The sequence below is a fragment of the Corticium candelabrum genome, chromosome 3 (genome assembly GCF_963422355.1).
Source record: "Corticium candelabrum chromosome 3, ooCorCand1.1, whole genome shotgun sequence".
NCBI classification, from domain to species: Eukaryota; Metazoa; Porifera; class Homoscleromorpha; order Homosclerophorida; family Plakinidae; genus Corticium; species Corticium candelabrum.
Genome location: NC_085087.1, coordinates 522,753 through 546,323, shown reverse-complemented (window position 1 = coordinate 546,323; position 23,571 = coordinate 522,753). Strand labels below are relative to the sequence as shown.

Here is a 23,571-nt window from a genome sequence, read left to right as displayed (position 1 = left end):
TGCTGTGTGTGTGTGTGTGTGTGTGTGTGTGTGTGTGTGTGTGTGTGTGTGTGTGTGTGTGCATGTCTATGTTGATACTAAATGCATAAATCATGCTATTTTGGTATAGGCCATCCTTCACGAGTAGAAGTGCAGAGCAGTGGCTTTGAAGATGCACAGTCATTTAGTGACAGGCATACAATGCAGTTTATTCGAGATCAACCTCTTCCAGTAATAAATGCCGTCTTAGTTGACATGGGAGGAAATGAGGTGAAGAGAAGTAAATCACGGCAATACAACTTTACTGCTGAAATTCAGGAATCTGGCAGAATATACAGCAAAGTCACATTTGATACAAGCACAAATAACCCTCCACTTGAGCTACCTCTAAATTTGACAGCTCAGGCATTTACAATTATTGTGAAAGCTGAAATTGAGGAACAGGTATGTCGTAATAACACACAAGACCTAGAGGAAGTAATAAGGGTTTTGTTTGAAAAGATTGCATGTCCACTCTATACCGTACTTCTGTGCTTTTAATGGCATGCCGGTTAATTACGGGGTTTAGCAAGTGCTGGAATACCCCGCGGTATACCGGCATTCCGGTATATTGTGGGGCAAAATTCTAACTCACAAAAACCGATTCATCTTTTCAAGTTGTTCTTGACCTTTTATCTAGTCTTACGTCCAGCTTCTTGGAACCCCACATTCTTTCGCCGTCTTTAAGATATTGCCTTCCAAAGCTGCCAATCTCATTAAAACTTTACTCTTTTTCTGAATTGTATACGATTTTCTACCCTTTGTAGTCACGTCAACTTCAGCCATCATCAAGTATGCGCAGATGAGCATTACGAGGTTGAGCGTGTTTGGAATTCCTAGGACCTGTATACCTCAGTCCATACCAGCATGCCAGTATAGGGTACCAGATCGGTTTGACACTAATTTTGGTAAACCCCACTTTACTGGCATGACATTAAAAGAGCAGAAATACAGTACACATCAGCATTTTTGTATTATGTGGTTGTGTGTTGCATTGTTGGCAGCTGTTCTCAAATAGGAGTTAGATTGTGATTTGTTATATTGTTTTCTGAACATATAGTACCTGCAGGTTTGTGGACAGACATCATACATTGTGTGTATACTGCAATTGTTTTGCAATTGTACGATGTAGTGGTTTTCATGGTGTGTGTCCTTGTCTGCTTGTGTGATGTGCTGTGTGCGTGTGTTGTGTCTATGTGTTCATGTGCATCTGTGTGCCTGTAATGGACATGTGTGCATGGCATAGTGTGATGTGGTGTGGTATGGTGGTGGTGGTGGTGGTGGTGGTGGTGGTGGTGGTGGTGGTGGTGGTGTGTGTGTGTGTGTGTGTGTGTGTGTGTGTGTGTGTGTGTGTGTGTGTGTGTGTGTGTGTGTGTGTGTGTGTGTGTGTGTTACCTGGCAAAAGGCTGAATGTGAGGCTGCTATTCACTCCTTGCATTCCATCTTTGCAAACCCTGACACAGACGGTGTTTTACTACTTGACGCAACCATTGTGTTCAACAGCTTAAACCGTCAGGTTGCTCTCACAAATATTTCCATTCTGTGTCCAGCTATTCACCCAATTCTAGTTAACGCTTATCAAAGACCTTCTTAATTATTCGTGGGAGGAGAAACTTTATTGTCTCAAGAAGGTACCACACAGGGTGATCCACTAGCAATGGCAATGTATGCCCTTGCTACTGTGCCATTGATCGACAAAGTCAAAACAAATGGTCTCCGTCAAGTATGGTACGCGGATGACACTGCTTGTGGCGGAAAGCTGGCATCACTCAGGCAGTGGTGGAATAATCTGAGTTCTCTTGGACCCAAATTTGGTTATTTACCTAACGGCTGTAAATCTTGGCTTATAGTCAAACCTGAAAGTTTCGAAGAAGCAAACAAGAAATTTGTTGACACGAATATAAACATCACTACAAGAGGGAAAAATTATCTTGGTGCTTCACTAGGAAATCACAAATTTTGTCGTGACTTTTTGCACGGCAAGGTCAAGGAGTGGATAATTCAAATTGAAAAGCTTTCTTCATTTGCTCAGTCACAGCCACATGCTAAACACTATGCGTTTACACATGGTATTGTTGGAAGATGGACCTATCCGGCTAGAATGAATGACCATCTTTCTGAAGTCATTGAACCGTTATAAAACGTAATAAAATCAAAATTGATTTCTGCTCTGACTGGTCATTCAGCTCCTTCAAGTGTAGAAAGAAATATGCTTGCTCTTCCTCCTAAACTTGGCGGTCTGGGAATCATCAATCCTTCTTCTTTATGTCAAGAGTTTACCAACTCACACATGATAACAGCTCCTTTGTCAAGCCTCATTCTTCAACAAGACACAGATTTGAAAAATGTTAAAAAAACAAAATCGCCTGTTATCAGTTGTACATCAGCAAAAGAAATCAACTATGACAGCGATTGCAGAACAAGTAGAACATGAAGTCCCAAAGCTATGAAGCGATCCATTGATCTAGCAAAAGAGAAAGGTGCCTCTACCTGGTTATCAGTGCTTCCTTTGATCAAACATGGCTTTTTGCTACACAAGTATGCATTTTGTGACATGTTATGCCTTAGATATGGTTGTTGCCTCCTTGTTAAGCTGATACTTGTCCCTGTGGTAAAAAATTCACGATTGATCATGCTCTTGCCCTCCAACTGGTGGATACCCAACAATCAGACACAACGAAGTACGCGATCTTATAGCAAGTCTTCTCTCTGATGTTTGTCATGATATTGAAGTAGGGCCCAGTTACAGCCCCTTTCTGGTGAGAGTCTACCACAGCGCAGCAACTCGACAGAAGATGAAACTTGCTTAGATGTGTCTGCATGTGGATTTTGGAGGTCGTTTTCAGAAAACTTTTATGACGTAAGAATATTCAATCCTAATGCTCGTTCTCACAAGTCTTCTGCAATCTCTTCCTGCTATAGACTCCACGAACAAGAGAAGAAACGTCACTATAAAGAAAGGGTGAAACGAATAGAGCATGCCTCTTTTACTACCCTGGTGTTTTCCTGTACTGGAGGTGCCAGCACTTTAACTTCAACGTTTTGGAAAAGACTAGGGTCTCTACTGTCTCTGAAACAAAACATTGTCTACAGCACTTCCATCAAGTGGAAAGATGTTGCATTGGCTTTGCCTTATTACGCACATCCATCATGTGTCTCAGAGGCTGCAGAACAAGAACACCTATCAACAAAGAGATACTCTTGCCTTTGGCCGAGAGTAGACTACCTTGCATTAGTTAAATTTTAGAATGAAATATGTGTTTAATGTAATCGTTTTGCGTGTGTTGCGTACAGTACCTTTGCTTAATTATTTATCTTGTATGATAAAGTTTGATTTCAAATACACCAGTTCTAGCAGTAGTAGCAGTAGTAGCAGTAGTAGTAGTAGTTCTTTTTTTTAGCAGTAGTCATATGTTTATTACTCAGCAAAAGCATCCACCGGTCATGCCCATACTACAAAAGCCACTACAATGGCACTCAACACAACACTATATCAATCCATTCAATTAAACAAACCCACTTAAGTCAACGTCACAATCTACATGACATTTTAGAGGCCTGTGCTTGGCTGATCTACTTCCGCGAATGCACAAAACAGAAGATCTTATTAGAGAAAAGCTGATTCGACATCTCAGAAGTTCCATCACTGAACTACATTTCTTTTCAGTTTTGTTGGCAATTAAACTGGCAAGATGTTTGTAGAAGGTGGAAGTTTCAGAGCCCATGCCACCGGTAGAGGAAAAAACCAACGGAGTGAAGCTAGCATGTTCCACTTCCAGTACTCAATGCGCATATTCACGTTTTTTTCCACATTCATGGATGTTGAATGCTGATCTCAAAGAGCCTTGACTATTGGAGCGCGCGTTTGGGTAAAATACCCTTACATCAAAAAATGCACGGTCTCCTTTTGTCCAGACTCCTCTTGCTGAAAGATCAAGTCTAGCCTCGTCAGACACGTTCCCTGTTTTCTTCTGAAACTTTTCTCCAGTCAGAGGTTGTAACATCGGTTCTATCGCTACATCATGACACACTTCAGTCAAAAGATCGGCAGTTATATCCCTAATTTCATTGTGCCTTAGCGTCAGAAAGCCACCTTTAGAACATACCATTGCATGGTCAACGTTGAAAGCAGATCCACAGACACATTTTGAAGGTAGATTTGGTAACATCCAACCATAGCGCATGCATAAAGCATCACGAAAATCTCCTTTGCTCAAATGAAAACCATGTTCTTCAACCGGTAAAACGGATAGCCAATTTGATGCACCCTTTTCAGAGGCAAGTTCAACGCATCGTTTCATAGATGCTGGGCAATTAGCTTCTATTTCTACTAAAGCTTGTTTCTGAGAAGCCGGTTTTTCAAATTTTGTGGCAGATTTTTCTTTCTGAACAGCTTCGACAGCCACATTGTAGCACTGTTCTTGTTGTATTATGAAAGCTGCTAATGGTGCTGTGATACGACAGGAAGACTTGAACTCAACATCGGACGTGTGAGTTGGATTAGTCAAGTTTAGACCTCCAAGTCGACAAGGTAGAGCCAACAAATCTCTCACGTCTTGGCTACAATGTTGCTGGCCGGTTATGGCAGGAATGAAATAATCACGAATGGCTTCCTCAAGCGGCTGCATCATGGAAGAGATGTTTTCGACAGTTCTTGATATGTATGACCATTGACATGACAAGCCATGAGTAAATGCAGAATAAGCAACATGTGGTTGTGTTAATGCAATCTCTGACAAGCGTTTTACTTGCATGACCCATTTATCTACCTTTCTGCTGACATATTCTTCAACAAAGGATGAACTACCAAGAGCAGCACCAAGGTGTCTCTTCCCTGATGTTGTTATCTGAACAGAAGTGTCTCCAAAAATATCTCTTGCCTGCTTCTGCTTGTTCTCTTTTACAATCAGCCATGTTTTGTTAGCATTAGCAAAATAGCCAAATTCTGGTCCATGCTCTGTAATAGTAGTAGTAGTAGTAGTAGCAGTAGTAGTAGCAGTAGCAGCAGTAGCAGCAGCAGCAGCAGCAAAGGGACAAATTAAAGTGCTATAGATGAAATGATGTACAAGTTGCCTACCTACCAAGTAATGGCATTACCCAATTTTACTTGGGGTTCTATAGATGGAGGTCAGTTTCGTACGCTTATTGATCAAGCTTATCAAGTTGTTCATTGGAGAAGAACATGTTTCAGGTGCATTGGGATACATCTGGGAGACAATTCGTGTCTGAACTGACCAGGCTATTTCAAGCTCATGCTGAAGCTACTGCTTTGGAATCTGTTGCAATCACAGCTGCAATGGTAATGCCACATCTTTTGCTGCAAAGACCTAACATGAAATCGAAGCCCCGAAATCATGCATCTTGTCTTACACGACGAATGGCATCCTGGCTGGAAGGTGATATCCAAGGTCTACTTAGAGAAGCAATAACAATTCAATTACATCTGGGTAATCGAGCTCAGTCCTGTCGTTCAAACATGAAAAGGGATTCATCTTGAAAATTTGCAAATTACATGAAAAAGGTGATGTCAGGGCTGCAGGGAGACTTCTCTCAGATGAGGCTGATTGTGGTGTTCTATCTTTAGATGAATGCATTGATGATGGTTCACACCAGCCAGTAAGAGAAATATTGAAGAAAAAACATCCTGATTCTGCACCTTTGGTACCAGATGCAGTATTGGGTTCAAGTCTCCAAGCTCCTCCTGTTCATGCAATCTTGTTTGATCAGCTTGATGGAGTGGTAATCCGCAACATGGCTTTGAAGTGCAAGGGTGCTGCTGGTCCTTCTGGTTTGAATGCTGCAGACTGGAGAAGGCTATGCACAAAATTCCAAGGCCCTTCTAGGGACCTCTGCAATTTGTTGGCTTTGCTAGCACGCAGGATCTCAACAGAATTTGTTGATTCAATTGGTCTTACTGGTTTGGTGAGTTGTCGTCTGATTCCACTGGACAAGAAACCCGGAGTTCGACCAATTGGCATCTGTGAAACAGTAAGAAGGATAATCGGCAAAGCCATCCTTAGTATTGCAAAGTCAGACATACTGAATGCTGCTGGACCACTTCAACTTTGTGCAGGCCAATTATCAGGTGTTGAATCTGCCACACATGCAATGCAAACTCTTTTTGATGATTCAAATACAGAAGCAATCCTACTTGTAGACACTTTTAATGCTTTCAATACCTTGAACTGTCAAGTGGCTTTAGTGAATATTTCTGTTAACTGTCCTGCTTACCGGTGCTCGCCAACGGTGCTCGCCAACACATACCGTCAACCATCTTTCCTATTTGTTGGAGGTGAAGTTCTAATATCTAAAGAAGGCACGACTCAAGGTGATCCGTTAGCTATGCCATTGTATGCCCTTGCAACAGTTCCTCTTTTGACAAAGGTTAGCACAAAAGAGACAACACAAGTTTGGTATGCTGACAACACTGCAGCAGGTGGAAAACTCAACTTCTTAAAACAATGGTGGAATAAACTCAACACATTTGGCTCTTCCTTTGGCTACCTGCCTAATGCAAAGAAGTCATGGCTGATAGTTAAAGAAGGAAACATTGATGCAGCAAGAGCTCACTTTGAAAACACAAATATCAACATCACTGCGGAAGGTAGGAAATACTTAGGAGCTGCTCTAGGAACCAAGGAATTCTGTGACACTTTTCTCAAGAACAAAGTTGAAAACTGGACTAAGGAAATTGAACGTCTCTCTGTCATCGCCAAGACACAGCCACATGCAGCTTACTCAGCTTTCACTCATGGAGTAAGCAGTAAATGGACCTATATGACCAGGACCAACAGCAACGTAGCCCAATTTCTGCAACCACCGACTAAAGCAATCAACTCAGACCTAATTCCTGCATTGACGGGTCAATCCGCACCTGGAGAAACGATGAGAAAAGTATTTGCTCTTCCACCTCGACGAGGTGGACTTGGAATCATTGATCATTTGTCCCTACACAGAGAGTCTGCTTACTCCTTGAAAGTTACAGAGCCTCTTACCAAGCTCATTCTTCAGCAGCAAAATCAAATGACTGAGGAGGTTTCACAACAACAAAGCGTATTGAAAGCCTCAGTCAAACGTCAGAAAAACCTTGTCATCAATGTCACTGATGAGGAAGTTTCTGCCAACCTCAATGGAAATCTGAAACGTGCTGTTGATTTAGCCAAAGAGAAAGGTGCTTCTGTGTGGCTGACAGGTCTACCTATAGAAGAGCATAGTTTTCTTCTGACAAAATCTGAGTTTCACGATGCACTATGTCTACGCTATGGCTGGCAACCAGCATTTCTACCCGATTTCTGCCCTTGTGGAGGCCATTTCTCAGTTGATCACTCACTCTCATGTCCTACCAGTGGATTTCCAACACTGAGGCACAATGAGACTCGAGACATTGTGGCAAACCTATTAGATGATGTCTGTCATGATGTCCAGAAAGAACCAATTTTACAACAAAACTGACTGGAGAGATACTGCCTCAGAAGAGTAACAGCACTGATGATGAAGCCAGACTTAACATCTCTGCGTGCGGTTTCTGGGGTGGTAGATTTCAGAAAACCTACTTTGATGTCAGAATCTTCAATCCTCACGCTCAGTCATATAGATCATCAGCAATATCATCTCTGTACAGGAAACAAGAGCAAGAAAAGAAATGTAAATATGAGGCTCGAATCAGAAGAGTCGAACAGGCTTCTTTCACACCACTGATATTCTCTTGCACAGGAGGAGCAAGCAACTTAACATCAACATTCCTGAAATGACTATCATCTCTCGTCTCAGAAAAGCAGGAAATGGCCTATAGTACAACACTGTGCTGGGTCAGATGTCGACTAAGCTTCGCATTACTTTGATCTGCAGTTATGTGTATCAGGGGGTGCAGATCCAAAACAAAGCGCCCAATCACTAACAACAGTATACTCTTGGCTTCTGCTGAGAGTGGTTTGTCTTACTGTTAATTGAATATATCATGTCTCTGGGCATGCAGAATGTCGCTATGTAGTTGTTGTGCTTGCCTTACAGTCGTAGTAGTAAACTTTGTGAACACATTAGTGTATGTATATTTTATTCATAGTATATGTACGTAGTACTTTTATTCAAATACACTATGTCTCTCAGTAGTAGTAGTAGTAGTAGTAGTAGTAGTAGTAGTAGTAGTAGTAGTAGCAGTAGCAGCAGTAGCAGCAGCAGCAGCAGTAGCAGCAGCAGCAGCAGTAGCAGCAGCAGCAGCAGTAGCAGCAGCAGCAGTAGCAGCAGCAGCAGTAGCAGCAGCAGCAGCAGTAGCAGCAGCAGCAGCAGTAGCAGCAGCAGCAGCAGTAGCAGTAGTAGCAGCAGCAGTAGCAGCAGCAGCAGCAGTAGCAGCAGCAGCAGCAGCAGCAGCAGCAGCAGCAGCAGTAGCAGTAGTAGTAGTAGTAGTAGTGCTTAAGATATGGCTGGCCTTTATCAGATTTGCCCTCGAAATGTGAATGCGGCCTCAGTTTTAACGTCGACCATGTCATGATATGCCAGAAAGGCGGCTTTCCCACGCTAAGGCACAACGAGATCCGGAACATCACAGCTGATCTTCTAAGGGAGGTTTCTACAGATGTTACAATCGAACCTGTACTTCGTCCCTTGGATGGAGAACAGTTTGCGCATCGCACTGCCATCACAGATGATAACGCTAGGGTCGACATTTCTGCTAGAGGAGTGTGGAGGCATGGAGAACGGGCATTTTTTGATGTGAGGGTTTTCTACCCAAACGCTGCTTCCAACCGCAAACACTCTTCACTCAAATCCGCCTATGTGAGTCACGAGAATGAGAAGAAACGCGCTTACGGTGAGAGAATTCGGGAAGTTGAGCATGGGTCTTTCACTCCATTAGTGTTTACGTCATACGGTAGCACAGGCCCAGAGGCAACAACCTTCTATAAGCGAGTGGCAAGTCTGCATGCAGCCAAGTCAGGAGAGCAGTACAGTAGAATTATGCAATTAATTCGCTGTAGATTGAGTTTTGCCCTACTTCGCTCGAGTATACTGTGTATCCGTGGAACAAGATCCTCTACGTATAGACCTATCAAAGTGGACCTGCTGGGACTCATTGAAAGTGAGGCCCACCTAGATGAGTAGGTGGTGACTATAGCTTGTGATAATAGTTAAGCATACAGTGTAATGACGTAAAGTAGTAGTAGTAGTAGTAGTAGTAGTAGTAGTAGTAGTAGTAAATCGGAGTTCCAAGATGCTCTTTGTCTTTGCTGAGGGTGGCACCCTCTTCATCTGCCTGACCAATGTTCTTGTGGTGAATCTTTCACTATTGATCATTCAATGTCTTGTCCAACTGGTGAATTTCCCACAATTAGACATAATGAAGTAAGAGATTTTTGCTGCCATGTTAACTGAAGTTTGCCATGATGTTGAGACCGAACCAGTTCTTCAACCACTAAGTGGAGAGATTTTACCGCAACGATGTAACACAAGAGAAGATGAAGCAAGACTTAACATTTCCGCCTGCGGTTTCTGGGGAGGAAGATTCAAAAAAACGTTTTTTGACGTCAGAATTTTTAATCCTAATGCCTCTTCATATAGATCTAATGCCATTAGCTCTTGCTACGAAAACCAAGAAAAAGAAAAGAAGAGGAAATATGGAGAACGCACTAGAAGGGTTAAGCAAGCATCATTTACTCCTCTTATTCTGTCTTGCACTGGAGGTGCCAGCCAATTGACAACAAAATTTCATCAAAAGATTGGCCTCACAACTTTCTGAAAAGAAGGACACAACGTACAGCACTGCAACCTGTTGGATAAGATGCCGGCTTGCTTTTGCTCTTTTGAGGTCGTCCATTATGTGCATACGCGGTTGCAGAATATGAAGACGACATCAATTGAACACTCAAGACGACATTCTCTCAGCGACAGCTGAGAGCCGATTATTCCATTAAAAGACTAAAACTGTTTTAGTAGATAAATCTGAGCCTTTATAGTAGAGTGTTTATTTAGAAAGTAAGAACTTGATTGCTACCTTGTTAGCTACTTAGCTATTATTGTATACTTAGTCTATTGTTGCATTTATCAACTACACCATGTCTTGCAGTAGGAGAACGGGCATTTTTTGATGTGAGGGTTTTCTACCCAAACGCTGCTTCCAACCGCAAACACTCTTCACTCAAATCCGCCTATGTGAGTCACGAGAATGAGAAGAAACGCGCTTACGGTGAGAGAATTCGGGAAGTTGAGCATGGGTCTTTCACTCCATTAGTGTTTACGTCATACGGAAGCACAGGCCCAGAGGCAACAACCTTCTATAAGCGAGTGGCAAGTCTGCATGCAGCCAAGTCAGGAGAGCAGTACAGTAGAATTATGCAATTAATTCGCTGTAGATTGAGTTTTGCCCTACTTCGCTCGAGTATACTGTGTATCCGTGGAACAAGATCCTCTACGTATAGACCTATCAAAGTGGACCTGCTGGGACTCATTGAAAGTGAGGCCCACCTAGATGAGTAGGTGGTGACTATAGCTTGTGATAATAGTTAAGCATACAGTGTAATGACGTAAAGTAGTAACTGACTTTTAATTGTTTGTTTTGCTGCGTGCGTATAGTAGTAGTAGTAGTAGTAGTAGTAGTAGAGTAGTCCCGGATGTGGTATCACGGTGGGAGAATTTGAATTCTGTGCAAGGGATTCGAGTTCTAGATAACCTCCACGCATTACAGGAAACTACATTGTGTTTGTGCAACTCTTTCAACAACAGTGTATGCTGACTGTAACCTGTTTCAACGGAGTTACTACATCAACGGTCAACGGTCTCCTGTCAACTGCGTGAAGTCAGTCGGAGTGTAATCTGAATTATCTTTCTTGTATTGTTGGCGTCCCATATTCCTCCAATCATGAAGAAATGCTGTTTATGCAACAATACAGGTAGTTGTAGGAACTGTCGTTGTGTCAAAGTAGGGAAGCGATGCAGCAACTGCAATCCACTCAACCACAACCGTTGTGTAAATTGGAAAGTGCGTGGGACTGAGAAAACAGAGCCTAGAGAAAGCTGTAAAAATGAGCATGTGAAACCATTTCATCTCATTCCTGGATCTGTCTCTGTGCAAACCAAATCAACAGTGTCTACTACGTCTCAGGCAGAGAATCCTCATAATTCAGCTGGTAATAAGGCGCCTACTATTATGGATTCTCCAATTAACCGCAACTTGGACAATCCACTCTCTTACGCTTCAGTTGCTGCCAGCTCAAGGCACGTCAATGATTCTGAAATCTTGCACTTTGATAGCTATGATTTGTCTCAACCATCGTTTATGCATTCCACTCTACCACAGAAAATGAAATTAACATCCAATGACACTTCAAGCTTGCATGAAACGACCAACCATGATCACTGCCCAACAACCTCCTCTGATATGTCATCGATGGGAGTAGAGTTGGGTCAATTTCCATGTTACAATCCGGTCTCGCCTCCTAATTTTACCTGGGGATCACTTTCTGGTACTGAATTCCAACTACAGGTGAATCATGCCTATTCTGAAGTCGTTCACTGGAAGCAAAATTTATTTCGTGTTCCTTCTGGAACAGCTGGCAACAAGTTTGTTTCAGAGCTTACCAGACTATTTCAAGCATTTGCAGATTCTTCCTCTCTTGAAAGCATTGCCCTCACAGCTTCAATGCTAATGCCACAGCTTCTTCTTCAGCGACCATACAAACACGCAAACAAAGAAGCAATACAGTCTTGTTTGTCTCGACGTTTAAACGCTTGGTTTGATGGCAACATTTCTGATCTTTTGAGAGAAGGAAACACCATTCAGAAACAACTTACTAGCCATACGCAGAGATTCAAGCATATTGCAGGCCATTCAGGTGCAGACACCGAAAAGGTATCTGCGCTTAAGTTTGCCAATCTAGTAAAAAACGGGAATATCAAAGCAGCTGATCGTCTGATAAACAAACAAGGAGCTTCGGGTGTCCTATCACTCACTAAAAGTATATCAGACAATGATCCGACAACGGTTAGAGATGTCCTAAAAGAGAAACATCCACAGGCGTCTCCATTACATCAAGAGGCGTTATTGGATTCCGCTGACCAAATCCCAGTCCCTCACTCTATTCTGTTTGATCAATTAGATGGCAGTCTCATTAGATCCATGGCTCTGAAATCATCTGGGGCGGCAGGTCCTTCCGGATTAGATGCGAGTAACTGGAAACGTCTTTGCACCAGTTTCAAAAGTTACTCCAATGAGTTGTGTACTGCCCTTGCAGCTGTTGCCAAACGTTTGTCAACAACGTTTGTGGATCCAAATGCTATCACAGCTTTAGTAGCTTGCCGATTGATACCACTTGACAAAAATCCTGGCATTCGTCCAATTGGAATATGTGAAGTGATACGGCGAATACTGGGAAAAGCTATCCTCAAAATCGTTCGATCTAATGTACTAGCTGTCACTGGAGCTTTGCAGCTTTGCGCGGGGCAGAGTTCAGGCTGTGAAGCAGCTGTACATGCAATGCAATCCATCTACCACGACTCTGACACAGAGGCAATCTTGCTTGTGGACGCAACAAATGCTTTCAATTGTCTTAACAGACAGGTTGCCTTGAAGAACATTTCAATCAACTGTCCTTCTATTTTTCCCATCCTTGTCAACACTTACAGGAAACCTTCTTGTCTCTTTGTTGGCGGGGAAATGCTCTGGTCTCAAGAAGGTACCACGCAAGGAGACCCCTTGGCGATGGTAATGTACGCCCTTGCTACCGTGCCTTTAATTACTAAACTAAAACTTTCAGAAAATCGACAGGTATGGTATGCTGATGATGCCGCTGCTGGAGGAAAATTAGAAAAAGTGAGAGATTGGTGGCACTTGCTGTGTGACAAAGGCCCCAAATACGGTTACTTCCCAAATGGAAAGAAATCTTGGCTGATCGTGAAACCTGATGCAATTGACAAAGCAAGGCAGCTCTTTAACAACACTTCCGTGAACATCACTTCAGAAGGTCACAAATACCTAGGTTCCGCTATTGGTACAGAAACTTTCCGCAAAACTTTCCTACAGCAAAAGATTATTGAATGGACAAACGAAATCGCTGATTTGGCTCGCATAGCTCGCTCACAACCCCACGCCGCATATGCTGCATTTACCCACGGCATTGTGGGTCGCTGGACGTATGCACTGAGAACCAACCGTGATGATGGCACACTTTTGTGTTCACTAGAATCTGCCATTCAAGAAAACCTTATTCCTGCTCTTCTCAATCGAGCACAACTCAATCCAACTGAAAGACAACTTATCGCTTTGCCAGCTCGATTCGGTGGTCTAGGTATTATCAATCCTGAGAATTTAGCATATGAATATTCCCATTCACAAACCATCACGGCGCCTTTAGTCAAGAAGATTCTTCAACAAGACTTTGCTCTTGAAGATACCTCTCATCTCCAAGAAAAACTCAAATTAACCACGCGACAACACAAACAACAGCAACTGATGTCATCTGCTGCCACTGTTGAAAATCAACTTCCTCAGCACTTAAAGCGAGCGATTTTACTCTCAAAAGAAAAGGGAGCTTCCTCTTGGTTGACAGTCATCCCGGTTGAAGAGCATGGCTACTACTTGCACAAATCGGCATTTCGTGACTCCATTTGCCTACGCTATGGCTGGAAACCTGCATACCTTCCTGACAAGTGCCCTTGTGGCGGCAGCTTCAACGTGGATCATGCATTAACTTGCCCCACAGGCGGGTTTCCGTCATTGAGACATAACGAAATACGTGACATTGTTGGAGGTCTTCTTGGAAAAGTTTGTAATGACGTTAAACTTGAACCGGTTTTGCAATCCCTGAATGGTGAAAGCTTTGTTGGACGAAGTACCACAACAGACAATGAAGCTCGACTAGACATACGAGCAAATGGCTTTTGGGGCAAAACTTTTCAAACTACCTTTTTTGATGTACGTATTTTCAATGCAAATGCTCCATCCTACAGGGACATTGCTATTAATTCTTGTTATAAACGCCAAGAACAAGAAAAGAAGAGAAAGTACGAGCACAGGATACAACAAGTGGAACTTTCGTCTTTTACACCTATTGTCTATTCTTGCACTGGCGGTTGCAGTTCTCTTACCAATACTTTTGTCAAGAGACTTGCTTCCTTGCTGGCAAATAAAACAGGCACCACATACAATCTTACCATCAACTGGTTACGTTGCCGAATTGGGTTCGCTCTACTACGATCTTCAATCATGTGCCTACGAGGTTCTCGATCCAAGCCACCTTGTCATGAACTTGGTCAAGACTTGAACATTAGCTTGGCTACTGCTGAAAGCGGCATGGTCAGTTAAAAGTTCTTCCAGAGTAGTACTTTCTGTTTTAAATTAGTATAGTAACTGCTACATTAGTTAGATAATTGACATATGTACGTTGTACAATTTGTTCAAATACAACACGGTTCCAAGTAGTAGTAGTAGTAGTAGTAGTAGTACTATGATGTAGTATATTACTCAGCAAAAGCATCCACCGGTCATGCCCATACTACAAAAGCCACTACAACGGCACTCAACACAACACTATATCAATCCATTCAATTAAACAAACCCACTTAAGTCAACGTCACAATCTACTTAGTGAGGCAAGCCTCACTGTTGATTAAATCCATGTCATGACATTTTAGAGGCCTGTGCTTTAGTAGTAGTAGTGTAGTAGTAGTAGTGTGAGCTTGGTTTTGAAAACAGCTGTTTTTTTGCAATGAACACCAAACAGATTGAGATGCCAGCCCAATTGACCCATGTCGTGCCATTAGCAGAGCCTTAGCCCAGTATCTAGGGATTACCATTGCAACAGAGCTTCGTGATGCTAAAAGCCTCCACTCAATCCTTGGAGTGTCCATATGAAACAGACAGGAAGAGGCACACCTTCATCAGAAAGATTGCCCACCTACAAAGAATTTCCAACATGATGACCCAGAGATGCCTTCGGCTATTGGGTAATATCTTGCGCAGGGATGAAAGTCGTCTACCGATGAAGCTTTTGGTGAGTCATCATCCCAGGGTAGATGTTTAGTCAGAGGCCAAAAAATGAGATGGAATGATTTAGTACTGAGGGATTTGAGGAATTGCAAACTTGAGAAGGATTGGAGGATACTAGCACAATATAGGAGGGAGTGGAGGAATAAGATCTGGGCTGCCACAAGAGAAGTAAATTTCAAGAAGGAGCATCAAGGGAAACTGCAAGGATGAGCAGAAATGTTACCACGAAGCAAGGCAAACGTGTGCTACACTGCAGTTTTGATGGTTGTAGTTTCACTGCTGTAAACAATGCCGGCCTTGTAAACCACCACAGGCAGAAGCATGGTGAATCCCTGACTAACCAATGTCACTACTGATGCCAAACATGGCACCAACAAGGCCCCCCACAAATATGAAAATTTCTGCCCCCGTCAGAGAACTTTCACCCCTCCAGCATAGCCTATGGTGACCTTGGCCTGCATTGTTTCTCATTGGAATGAATGCAGCAAAATTCAAAAGAAAGTTTGTGTGTGAGTGTGTGTGTGTGTGTGTGTGAGAGAGAGAGAGAGGGAGAGGGAGAGGGAGAGAGGGAGAGGGAGAGAGGAGAGGCAATTGTGTGTGGCATCTGTAGCTCAGTTGGTTAGAGAGTTGCATTTGGAGAATGGAAACATCCGGGACGTTTTGAGGTCTTAGGTTTGCGGACGAGTACAGACGTAATTTCCTTGAGGAAGAAATTCTCACACAATTGCCTCTCTCGACTCAGGATTATAAATGAGTACCTGGTCTTAGACTGGGGGGCAAAGGCCCTTGAATGCAACAAAGTCTATCAGCCACTAGTGTCCTGGTGGGACTTCGGGTGCCCACACCACAGTATGCATCACAGTCAGGGCTCCTGTGAGTATCTGCCCAGGCTCCAGAAGATTGCTTAGCATGGCCTATAACTGCTGCGTAGTGAACAGGAACCCAGCCATCCGGCTGGGGCGTGACTGTCTAAGGGCAGCTCTCTATCCGTTTTCCGTTTGCATTTTGTGTGTGCGCATGCGTGCATGTGTGTGTGTGTGTGTGTGTGTGTGTGTGTGTGTGTGTGTGTGCATGTGTGTGTGTGTGTGTGTGTGTGTGTGTGTGTGTGTGTGTATGTGTGCGTGTGTGTGTGTGTGTGGGGGGGGGTCAGTGTGTGTGTTGTGTGTGTGTGTTATGAAGAGCCTTCACGATGTTCAGGATCTTTGGTGGTAAACCATATCTCAACTCCAGTGCCATCCATAACGCTCTTCATACCTTAAGGCACCAGTGGAGCTGTGAGAGCATATGGCAAGGTCTCTAAAGAGTTTTGATCAGACATGGTGTCAGACAGGGTGATGTATTGGCACCCATATTGTTTCATCTACTCTTTGACACTATATCAGCATGTTTCTGCAAACGCACCTGGGAAATGGACTTACCGTCTTGTTCAACATTAGAGCTGGGCTAGTGGCAAACAGAAAGCAGATAAGGGATCAATCTTTGATCCCAGACCTTGTGTATGCAGATGACACGTGACTGCTCAGCAACTCCATGGACGACCTGGAGGAGATGTTGCTAGACCTAGGTCTGAGCTATAACCAAATGGGCCTCTCCATCAGTGTCCAAAAGACTCAAATTATGGGCATTAACAAGGACTTCCAAGAAGAGTCACAGGACAGAGTGCAGATGAGCCTGTAGATGTTGTGGAAGAGTCTAAATAATTAGGAAGTTTGTCACATCATCTTGTGAATTAGATAGAAGATCAGCACAAGAATTCGTAAAGCGCCCAACAGCTTCAGATCCTTTGCAAGACCCTTTGGTATCAGCATTCAATCAAATAATGTACTAAACTAAGAAAGTTCAAGGCAGCTATCCTACCAACTTTTGTCTACGGCAGTGAGACTTAGACCCCTCTGTCTCAGCACATCAAGAGACTGCATGATTTAGCTTGCACTGTTTGCAAATCATCTGGGCATATCAGTAAGATAGAAGCAGAGGAATACCACTGTGGAGGCCAAGGCCAGTATTGAGACTGTAGAAGCAATGATTAGGGGAAAGGGCTAAGGTGGCTAGGGCATGTAGCCAGGATGAAGTTTTACCGTATTCCAAAACAATTGCTGGATTGCAATTTTGAAAGGTTAGCGCCCTATAGGTGGTCAGAAGCTGAGATGGGTTGATGTTGTGATGAGAGATTAGGGGAAGTGTGAGCTCAACCAAGAATGAATGCACATTGCCCAACATCGAAATAAGTGGAGATCCTCAATGACGCTGTAGCTACTGAGGAAGCTGAGGAAATGGAGAACATGAAGAAGGCAAGAGGAAGGAGAAAAGAGAGAGGATGCAATTAACAGATCAGTCCGACCTACAGTGCACTCGGCCTGGTTGCAGCTTTGCAGTTCAAGCACATGTCTTGTCAACCATCAACGACAGAAACATGCAGCAGCAACCCAAGAAGTCCTCACTTGCTGGTATTACCACCAAAACTTTAAGTTGCAAGGTTTAAAAATCATGTCAAGTTCTGCCGTCGAAATCCCAACGGAACCAAGAGATCACATTAGGGCAATGAACACCTACCTCTCAACAAGTATAGATGACCTGATGATGTCGCCTGCACCACTTACACAAGTGAAAGCAGAACATTGATGGTGTGTGTGTGTGTGCATGCGTGCGTGCGTGCGTGCATGTGTGTGTGTGTGTGTGTGTGTGTGTGTGTGTGTGTGTGTGTGTGTTTGTGTGCGTGTGTGTGTGTGTGTGTGTGTGTGTGTGTGTGTGTGTGTGTGTGTGTGTGTGTGTGTGTGTGTGTGTGTGTGTTAAACATTGTATATCTATGTCTCTCTGTGTTTGCAGGTTCAACCTGCTTGTGTTAGCTGTCTGGTGCGACTGACTAACAGAGTGACTTCAATCACAGTGAGTGATGTAAACAAAAAAATGTTGACTCATCAAGTAAAGGTATAATCCATGCAATTTAAGTGTGATGTTAATACACGTGTCAGGCACTGTTCTTGTCATTACAGTTCCATGCTGGGGCAAACTTTCCCGATGTGCTGGTGACTGTAGAAACTGAAGATGGTCTTGTAGCTGATATTGATTGGCATGATATGAACATCATTGCCTGTAGCCCAAAAGGACACAAGTTTCAATTCCAGCTGATAGAGACAAGATATCATGTTGCCAAGTATTCGTGTATTGGAAGTGACACCCTAACTGAAGTCGGATTTTACCAAGTAGTTGCTCAGCTTAATGACCAGAGGCAGGATCTGAGAGAACTGTATCCAGCTAGCCACCTGCAAATTGAAAATGTAGGCCACATCGCAGTACTACCAGGTATTCACTTGTACTTTGTATAATAGTCTACGTTATATCTAACGTAGCAGCCATATAGATTAGTCTGTACATCAGTTATTGCAGTTATGCTACAAATTGTTTGTTACAGGAAATGTAGATCGATTATTGGTTACATTTCCAAATGGATTTGGAAGAGGAAGGAGACGTATTGTGATTAGTAGAAGTACGACACAGAATGTCACTCTTCTTCCTTGTCAAACTTTGACTTCAGCTGTTGATGCTTACGGCAATGTTGTTGATAATTTCTCTGGGTCTTTGAGGTTTGCTCTTCTCCAAGATGATGTTCCGTTTACCTTGACTGCTTGCATGTCACATGGGGTCACACTAGAAACAAATTTCTCAGAAATGGTGATAGACTGTGGACATGCAGTCTTGACATCTCCTGTAAAGTTAAAGCTGAGTGAGGAGGAAGTTGTGCCTGGACAGTACTTTCTCTTTGTGTACTCTACAGACTGTAACAGAGTTGTTCATGGAAGTGTTGCTGTCACTGTCACAGGTGCATTGTGTGTGTATGTCTCTTGGGTTATAATCAGATCAGGTGCTAAAATGTTCGTCAGCACATTAATAATGAAGTTTTAGGTTAACACTGTAAGGAACAATGAATGTCTTTTAATTGAGCAGACAAAATACGTTAATAGGAACACGTTTTAAATTGGTGCAACAAGATATGAAGGTGTAATTTGGAGAACAGCAGTCTACTTTGTTTCATTACAACAACTCTTCTAAGTGAAACTAAATGACCTCTTCAGGCTATTGGAGTTTTATTGACAATTTTGCAGCAGTGAAAACAACAAGTCCTGCAATCATCTAGCTACTTTGAGGAACTGACTGCTTGTTTATTTGTTCTGACTTTTTACCATGGTTTATTTGCTGGTGTCCTACCTTAGTCACAGTGGAGCTGTGTAGAATCTATAGTTTCTTGGTTATTTGAACTTCAGGTGTTCCTGGGACAAATGGCCCCAAATTGTAAATTTACATACAAAATTACAACATGCATGTCTGACTGCAAGCAAAGATTTATTTATTGAAAGTAGAATTGAGTTCATAACAGCATTTAACACTTCGATATGGCCAAATGAATCACATTATATATGTCATTTACCAGGCATTATTAGCAAGTTAAGTAGTCATCAACGTTAGCATATTTCAGCCTCTTCACTGTTTAATTTCACTAAAAAAAACTAAAAGTTAAGAGCTGCCAGATACCGGTCACGCTAGCTGGGCTCCCATGCGCTACTCAAGAGAACTCTGGGCCTGCACTAGCAATCTCCTGGAGCCGGGCCAGGTACTCACAGGAGCACCGGCTTGTGAAGCCAACTGTGGTGTGAGAACCCGAAGTCTCACCTGGACCTCAGTGGCTAATGTCATGTCACAGCTGATGACTGCTTAGTCAGTTCCCAGTCAAAGACCACGTACTCATTCTCCTAGTTGAGAGAGGCGATTGCTTGTGAATTTCTTGCCTAAGGAAATTATGACATAGCTCGCCATCACTGCCATTTGAACCTGCCGCCCTGCAAGATCCTGGATGCACACACTCTATTGGATGACTCTCTAACCAACTGAGCTATAGCACCACACAATTGCCTCTCTTATTTTCGCACAGTGCATTGTCTTGCAGCCTTAATTTCATGAAGACTAAAAAAATTAAGGTTCTTCTTGAAATTTAACATGATGATCATACATGGCAGTGATAAATCGTAATACCTCTTGAATGAATTTAACTAATGCCCTTCCAATAGCTGAGACTGAAGTAATGAGATACTGTCAGTAATTGAGACTCTGATCATACAGTCTGTAGCACTGTACAATGGTATATCTTCTTTTTAGCCGTGGAAACTGAGAGCATTGTACGAGAGCTGCAAGATTGTGAAGAAAAGAAACAGCAGCTTGAAGAAGATGTAAGATGTGCTGAGTCAATGCTTTTTGAAGTTGAAGGTTATGTTACAGCAATACGAAGTAGATTGCGAGAGCTTGCTTGTGTTGATATGGTTGACAGAATCACAGCATCAAATGTTGAACGGTACATACAAGATGTAGAGTTGAAGTACAGTGAACTGGAAAAAAAAAAATTCAGAAAACCTGAAGCTCCAAAGGACTTATTGTGGTTGCAGCTGCCAGCTAGTTTGCAGGCTGTTGTACATGGACAACTAGTTGACTTGGCTTTTGTTGAAGAGGAATCATACTCTCGACTCATATCATCTCATCTGGGAGAACGTCTTCTTTCATCTGTCATTTTCCCCACTAGTGAACATGTTGAGAAGTATGAGCAGGCACCACATGAAAATTTTCCCCCTGCTGCTAGTCTTGACATTTCTAGTCAAGTCATAAGAGAATCAATCAAAGAAGATTTAATAGAAATAGAGGTGGGGTTATCGTGGGAACTGGCAATTGAGCGAGTTAGTTCACATGATTCTGGTGTCCAATGTCTGATGTGCTGTCTTTTGAAAGATACTCTTATCACTAATAGTTTGGCTGACGCCAAGCAATTGTTAAGCATTTGTCAAAATGGCAATGACTTGAGAGCTGTGCCTGATATTCTTAGCATAGATGGATATCGAGTGACTCCAGCTGGTTTTGTGGAAAGGCTAGTTGATGGACCTGCAGAGTCAAAATATGTGTTTGGTCAGGAACCAATTAAACTGTCTCACCTATACAAGGAACTGAAGAAAGCAGTGGAACTGTTGAAGCAAATGGATGATAAACTGAAGGAATTGGAGGTGAGAAAGAGACAACATACAGATATGATAGAGAAAACTAAGCCACTGCTAGGCAAGCTGGAAGAAGAAATAATCAAATTAAGAAGTCAGAAACATGAAGTTGAACAATCAGCTGAACATTATTAGTTCCTAATTTAGAATGGGGAGATTGGTACTATTTACTAAGTACTAGGATAGTTTTTATTATCTGCTAAGTACATCTGTACAAGTCATCAGTTAGCCAGAGGAAGCTGGTTGGGTCATATTTGAGTATTGTGTGCTGGTTTTCTGACAGCTAGGTGTCACAACTTGCTCAAATAAACCTGTGTTTCTGATCATTAATCATACCAGTACACTCCTAACTCGTGTACATCAACAAACACAACCAAACGTTTCCAATATCTATGCTGGTTTTGTCAAAAAAAGCTGTAACGTATATCTAGCAAGACAGGGCATTGCAGAAGGATTTGATGAGGCTGTACATACCATATACGGTAAGATGAAATGTTGGTAGGGAATTTATGTAGCGAATTGGGGGTTTAAGAGTCCGCTCAAAATCTCAATATTTTTGCCAGTATAGCAGTTGATTTGTTCTGGGGAATTGTTTGTTTTGTGGTCTCTTTCCCTCCCCTCCTCCCCTCTCTCACCCACCCCTCCTCCCCTCTCTCACCCACCCCTCCTCCCCTCTCTCACCCACCCCTCCTCCCCTCTCTCACCCACCCCTCCTCCCCTCTCTCACCCACCCCTCTCTCACCCACCCCTCCTCCCCTCTCTCACCCACCCCTCCTCCCCTCTCTCACCCACCCCTCCTCCCCTCTCTCACCCACCCCTCCTCCCCTCTCTCACCCACCCCTCCTCCCCTCTCTCACCCACCCCTCCTCCCCTCTCTCACCCACCCCTCCTCCGCTCTCTCACCCAACCCTCCTCCGCTCTCTCACCCAACCCTCCTCCGCTCTCTCACCCAACCCTCCTCCGCTCTCACCCAACCCTCCTCCGCTCTCTCACCCAACCCTCCTCCCCTCTCTCACCCAACCCTCCTCCCCTCTCTCACCCAACCCTCCTCCCCTCTCTCACCCAACCCTCCTCCCCTCTCTCACCCAACCCTCCTCCCCTCTCTCACCCAACCCTCCTCCCCTCTCTCACCCAACCCTCCTCCCCTCTCTCACCCAACCCTCCTCCCCTCTCTCACCCAACCCTCCTCCCCTCTCTCACCCAACCCTCCTCCCCTCTCTCACCCAACCCTCCTTCCCTTCATCCCCTTCTTTCCCTCCCTCTCCTACTCCTACTAAAAGAGAAAGTACCAAAAAAAGTTTACAGCAACACTAATACAACAGGACGTCCCATTACGTCCTGGAGCTTTCAAATTACACTAATTTAATTAGTACATTACGTTTTGACGGTCTAATCTGTCTATCTGTCTGTCTGTCAATACATGTATTTTCAAACATGGAACTATTATACATCACTGCAAAGCAGGTACTATAACTAAAGTCCAATACTAGTAACAACATAAAACTTGCAAACTACATACAAGAGGCTAGACTCTAGAGCTAGGTACAAGATACGCAAGTCAGGAAATGAATCCAAAGAAGACCAGGAGACGGTGACGACAGAATCCGAGAAGACGCACTAGGCCACGAGGGCAAGGTAAGGCTGCGATAATCCCAGATGCTGAAGTCACAAGATGGACGACAAGACGAAGGAAAGACGAGATGATGACGACAGAATCTGGAGAAGACGCACTAGGCCACGAGGGCAAGGTAAGGCTGCGATAATTCCACACGCTGAAGTCACAAGATGGACGATGAGACGAAGATGAGATGACGACGACAGGATCCGGAGAAAATGCACTAAACCACGAAGGCAAGGTAAGGCTGCGATGATCCCAGACACTGAAGCCACAAGAGTAAAGACAGAATGCAACTCGATCACAACAAAGAAACGTAAGCCACGGAAACAACATACGACGAAAAGCAACTCAACAAGAGCGTTCATTCCAGAAACGGGGACTCCGTACAACCGAATAGGACTGACGCAACCGACGTCAGTCCTATTCGGTTGGAGGGAGAGGGAGAGGGAGGGGAGGGGAGGGAAAGGGAGGGAGAGGGAGGGAGAGGGAGGGGAGGGAGAGGGAGAGGGAGGGGAGGGAGAGGGAGGGGAGGGAGGGGAGGGGAGAGGAGGGAGAGGGAGGGGAGGGAGAGGGAGGGGAGGGAGAGGGAGGGGAGGGAGAGGGAGGGGAAGGAGAGGGAGGGGAGGGAGGGAGAGGGAGGGAGGGGAGGGGAGGGAGAGCAGATGCTAGAGCGTTGGTGTTGACATCTGGGATCCTGTATTCCGTGATGAGGGTTGAAGGTTCGATCCTGGTGGAGGCGACACCGTCGCAGTTTCCTTGAGCAAGAAACTCACCCACACTTGCTTCTCTCGACTCAGGAGTATAAATGAGTACCTGGTCATTGACTGGGGTGGACAAGACCGCTGGCTTGGCAGCAACATCATGCAGCAGACGGGTAAGCAGACGGGTACGTGTGGGCCTTGGTGTCCAGTCCCAGAGCTGCGCCATTG

General features: G+C 43.8%; 3 protein-coding genes across 4 annotated transcripts in view; all 3 read left to right on the top strand.

Annotated features, from left to right (window-relative positions):
- Positions 1-10,304, top strand: part of LOC134177003 (uncharacterized) — a 30,120-nt gene extending 19,816 nt beyond the window's left edge. The window contains exons 13-14 of the mRNA XM_062643702.1: positions 110-423; positions 10,076-10,304. Of these exons, the coding sequence (XP_062499686.1) occupies positions 110-423; positions 10,076-10,078 (317 nt within the window). The 3' untranslated portion in view covers positions 10,079-10,304. The remainder of the gene's footprint in view (positions 1-109; positions 424-10,075) is intronic.
- Positions 10,305-10,867: 563 nt separating this feature from the next.
- Positions 10,868-15,996, top strand: LOC134177000 (uncharacterized). Its single transcript, XM_062643699.1, has one exon. It carries the CDS (start codon positions 10,868-10,870, stop codon positions 14,306-14,308), a length of 3,441 nt encoding a protein of 1,146 aa, XP_062499683.1. The 3' UTR covers positions 14,309-15,996.
- A 411-nt stretch (positions 15,997-16,407) lies between these two features.
- LOC134177205 (uncharacterized) lies at positions 16,408-21,588 on the top strand. 2 transcript variants are annotated; one of them, XM_062643962.1, is made up of 5 exons: positions 16,408-17,616; positions 17,819-17,920; positions 17,986-18,295; positions 18,405-18,854; positions 20,144-21,588. In XM_062643962.1, exons 1-5 carry the CDS (start codon positions 17,614-17,616, stop codon positions 21,157-21,159), a joined length of 1,881 nt encoding a protein of 626 aa, XP_062499946.1. In that variant the 5' UTR covers positions 16,408-17,613; the 3' UTR covers positions 21,160-21,588. The 2 variants fall into 2 exon arrangements, with proteins under 2 accessions (XP_062499946.1, XP_062499947.1); XM_062643963.1 differs by having other exon boundaries at positions 16,417-17,616; positions 18,405-18,812.
- Positions 21,589-23,571: the final 1,983 nt, after the last annotated feature.

Coding starts and splice junctions, on each gene's coding strand:
- LOC134177000 (XM_062643699.1), top strand. CDS start 10,868: ATGAAGAAATGCTGTTTATGCAACAATACAGGTAGTTGTAGGAACTGT.
- LOC134177205 (XM_062643962.1), top strand. Junction 18,296..18,404: donor CCACATCGCAGTACTACCAG/GTATTCACTTGT, acceptor TGTTTGTTACAG/GAAATGTAGATCGATTATTG. Junction 18,855..20,143: donor TTGGGTTATAATCAGATCAG/GTGCTAAAATGT, acceptor TCTTCTTTTTAG/CCGTGGAAACTGAGAGCATT.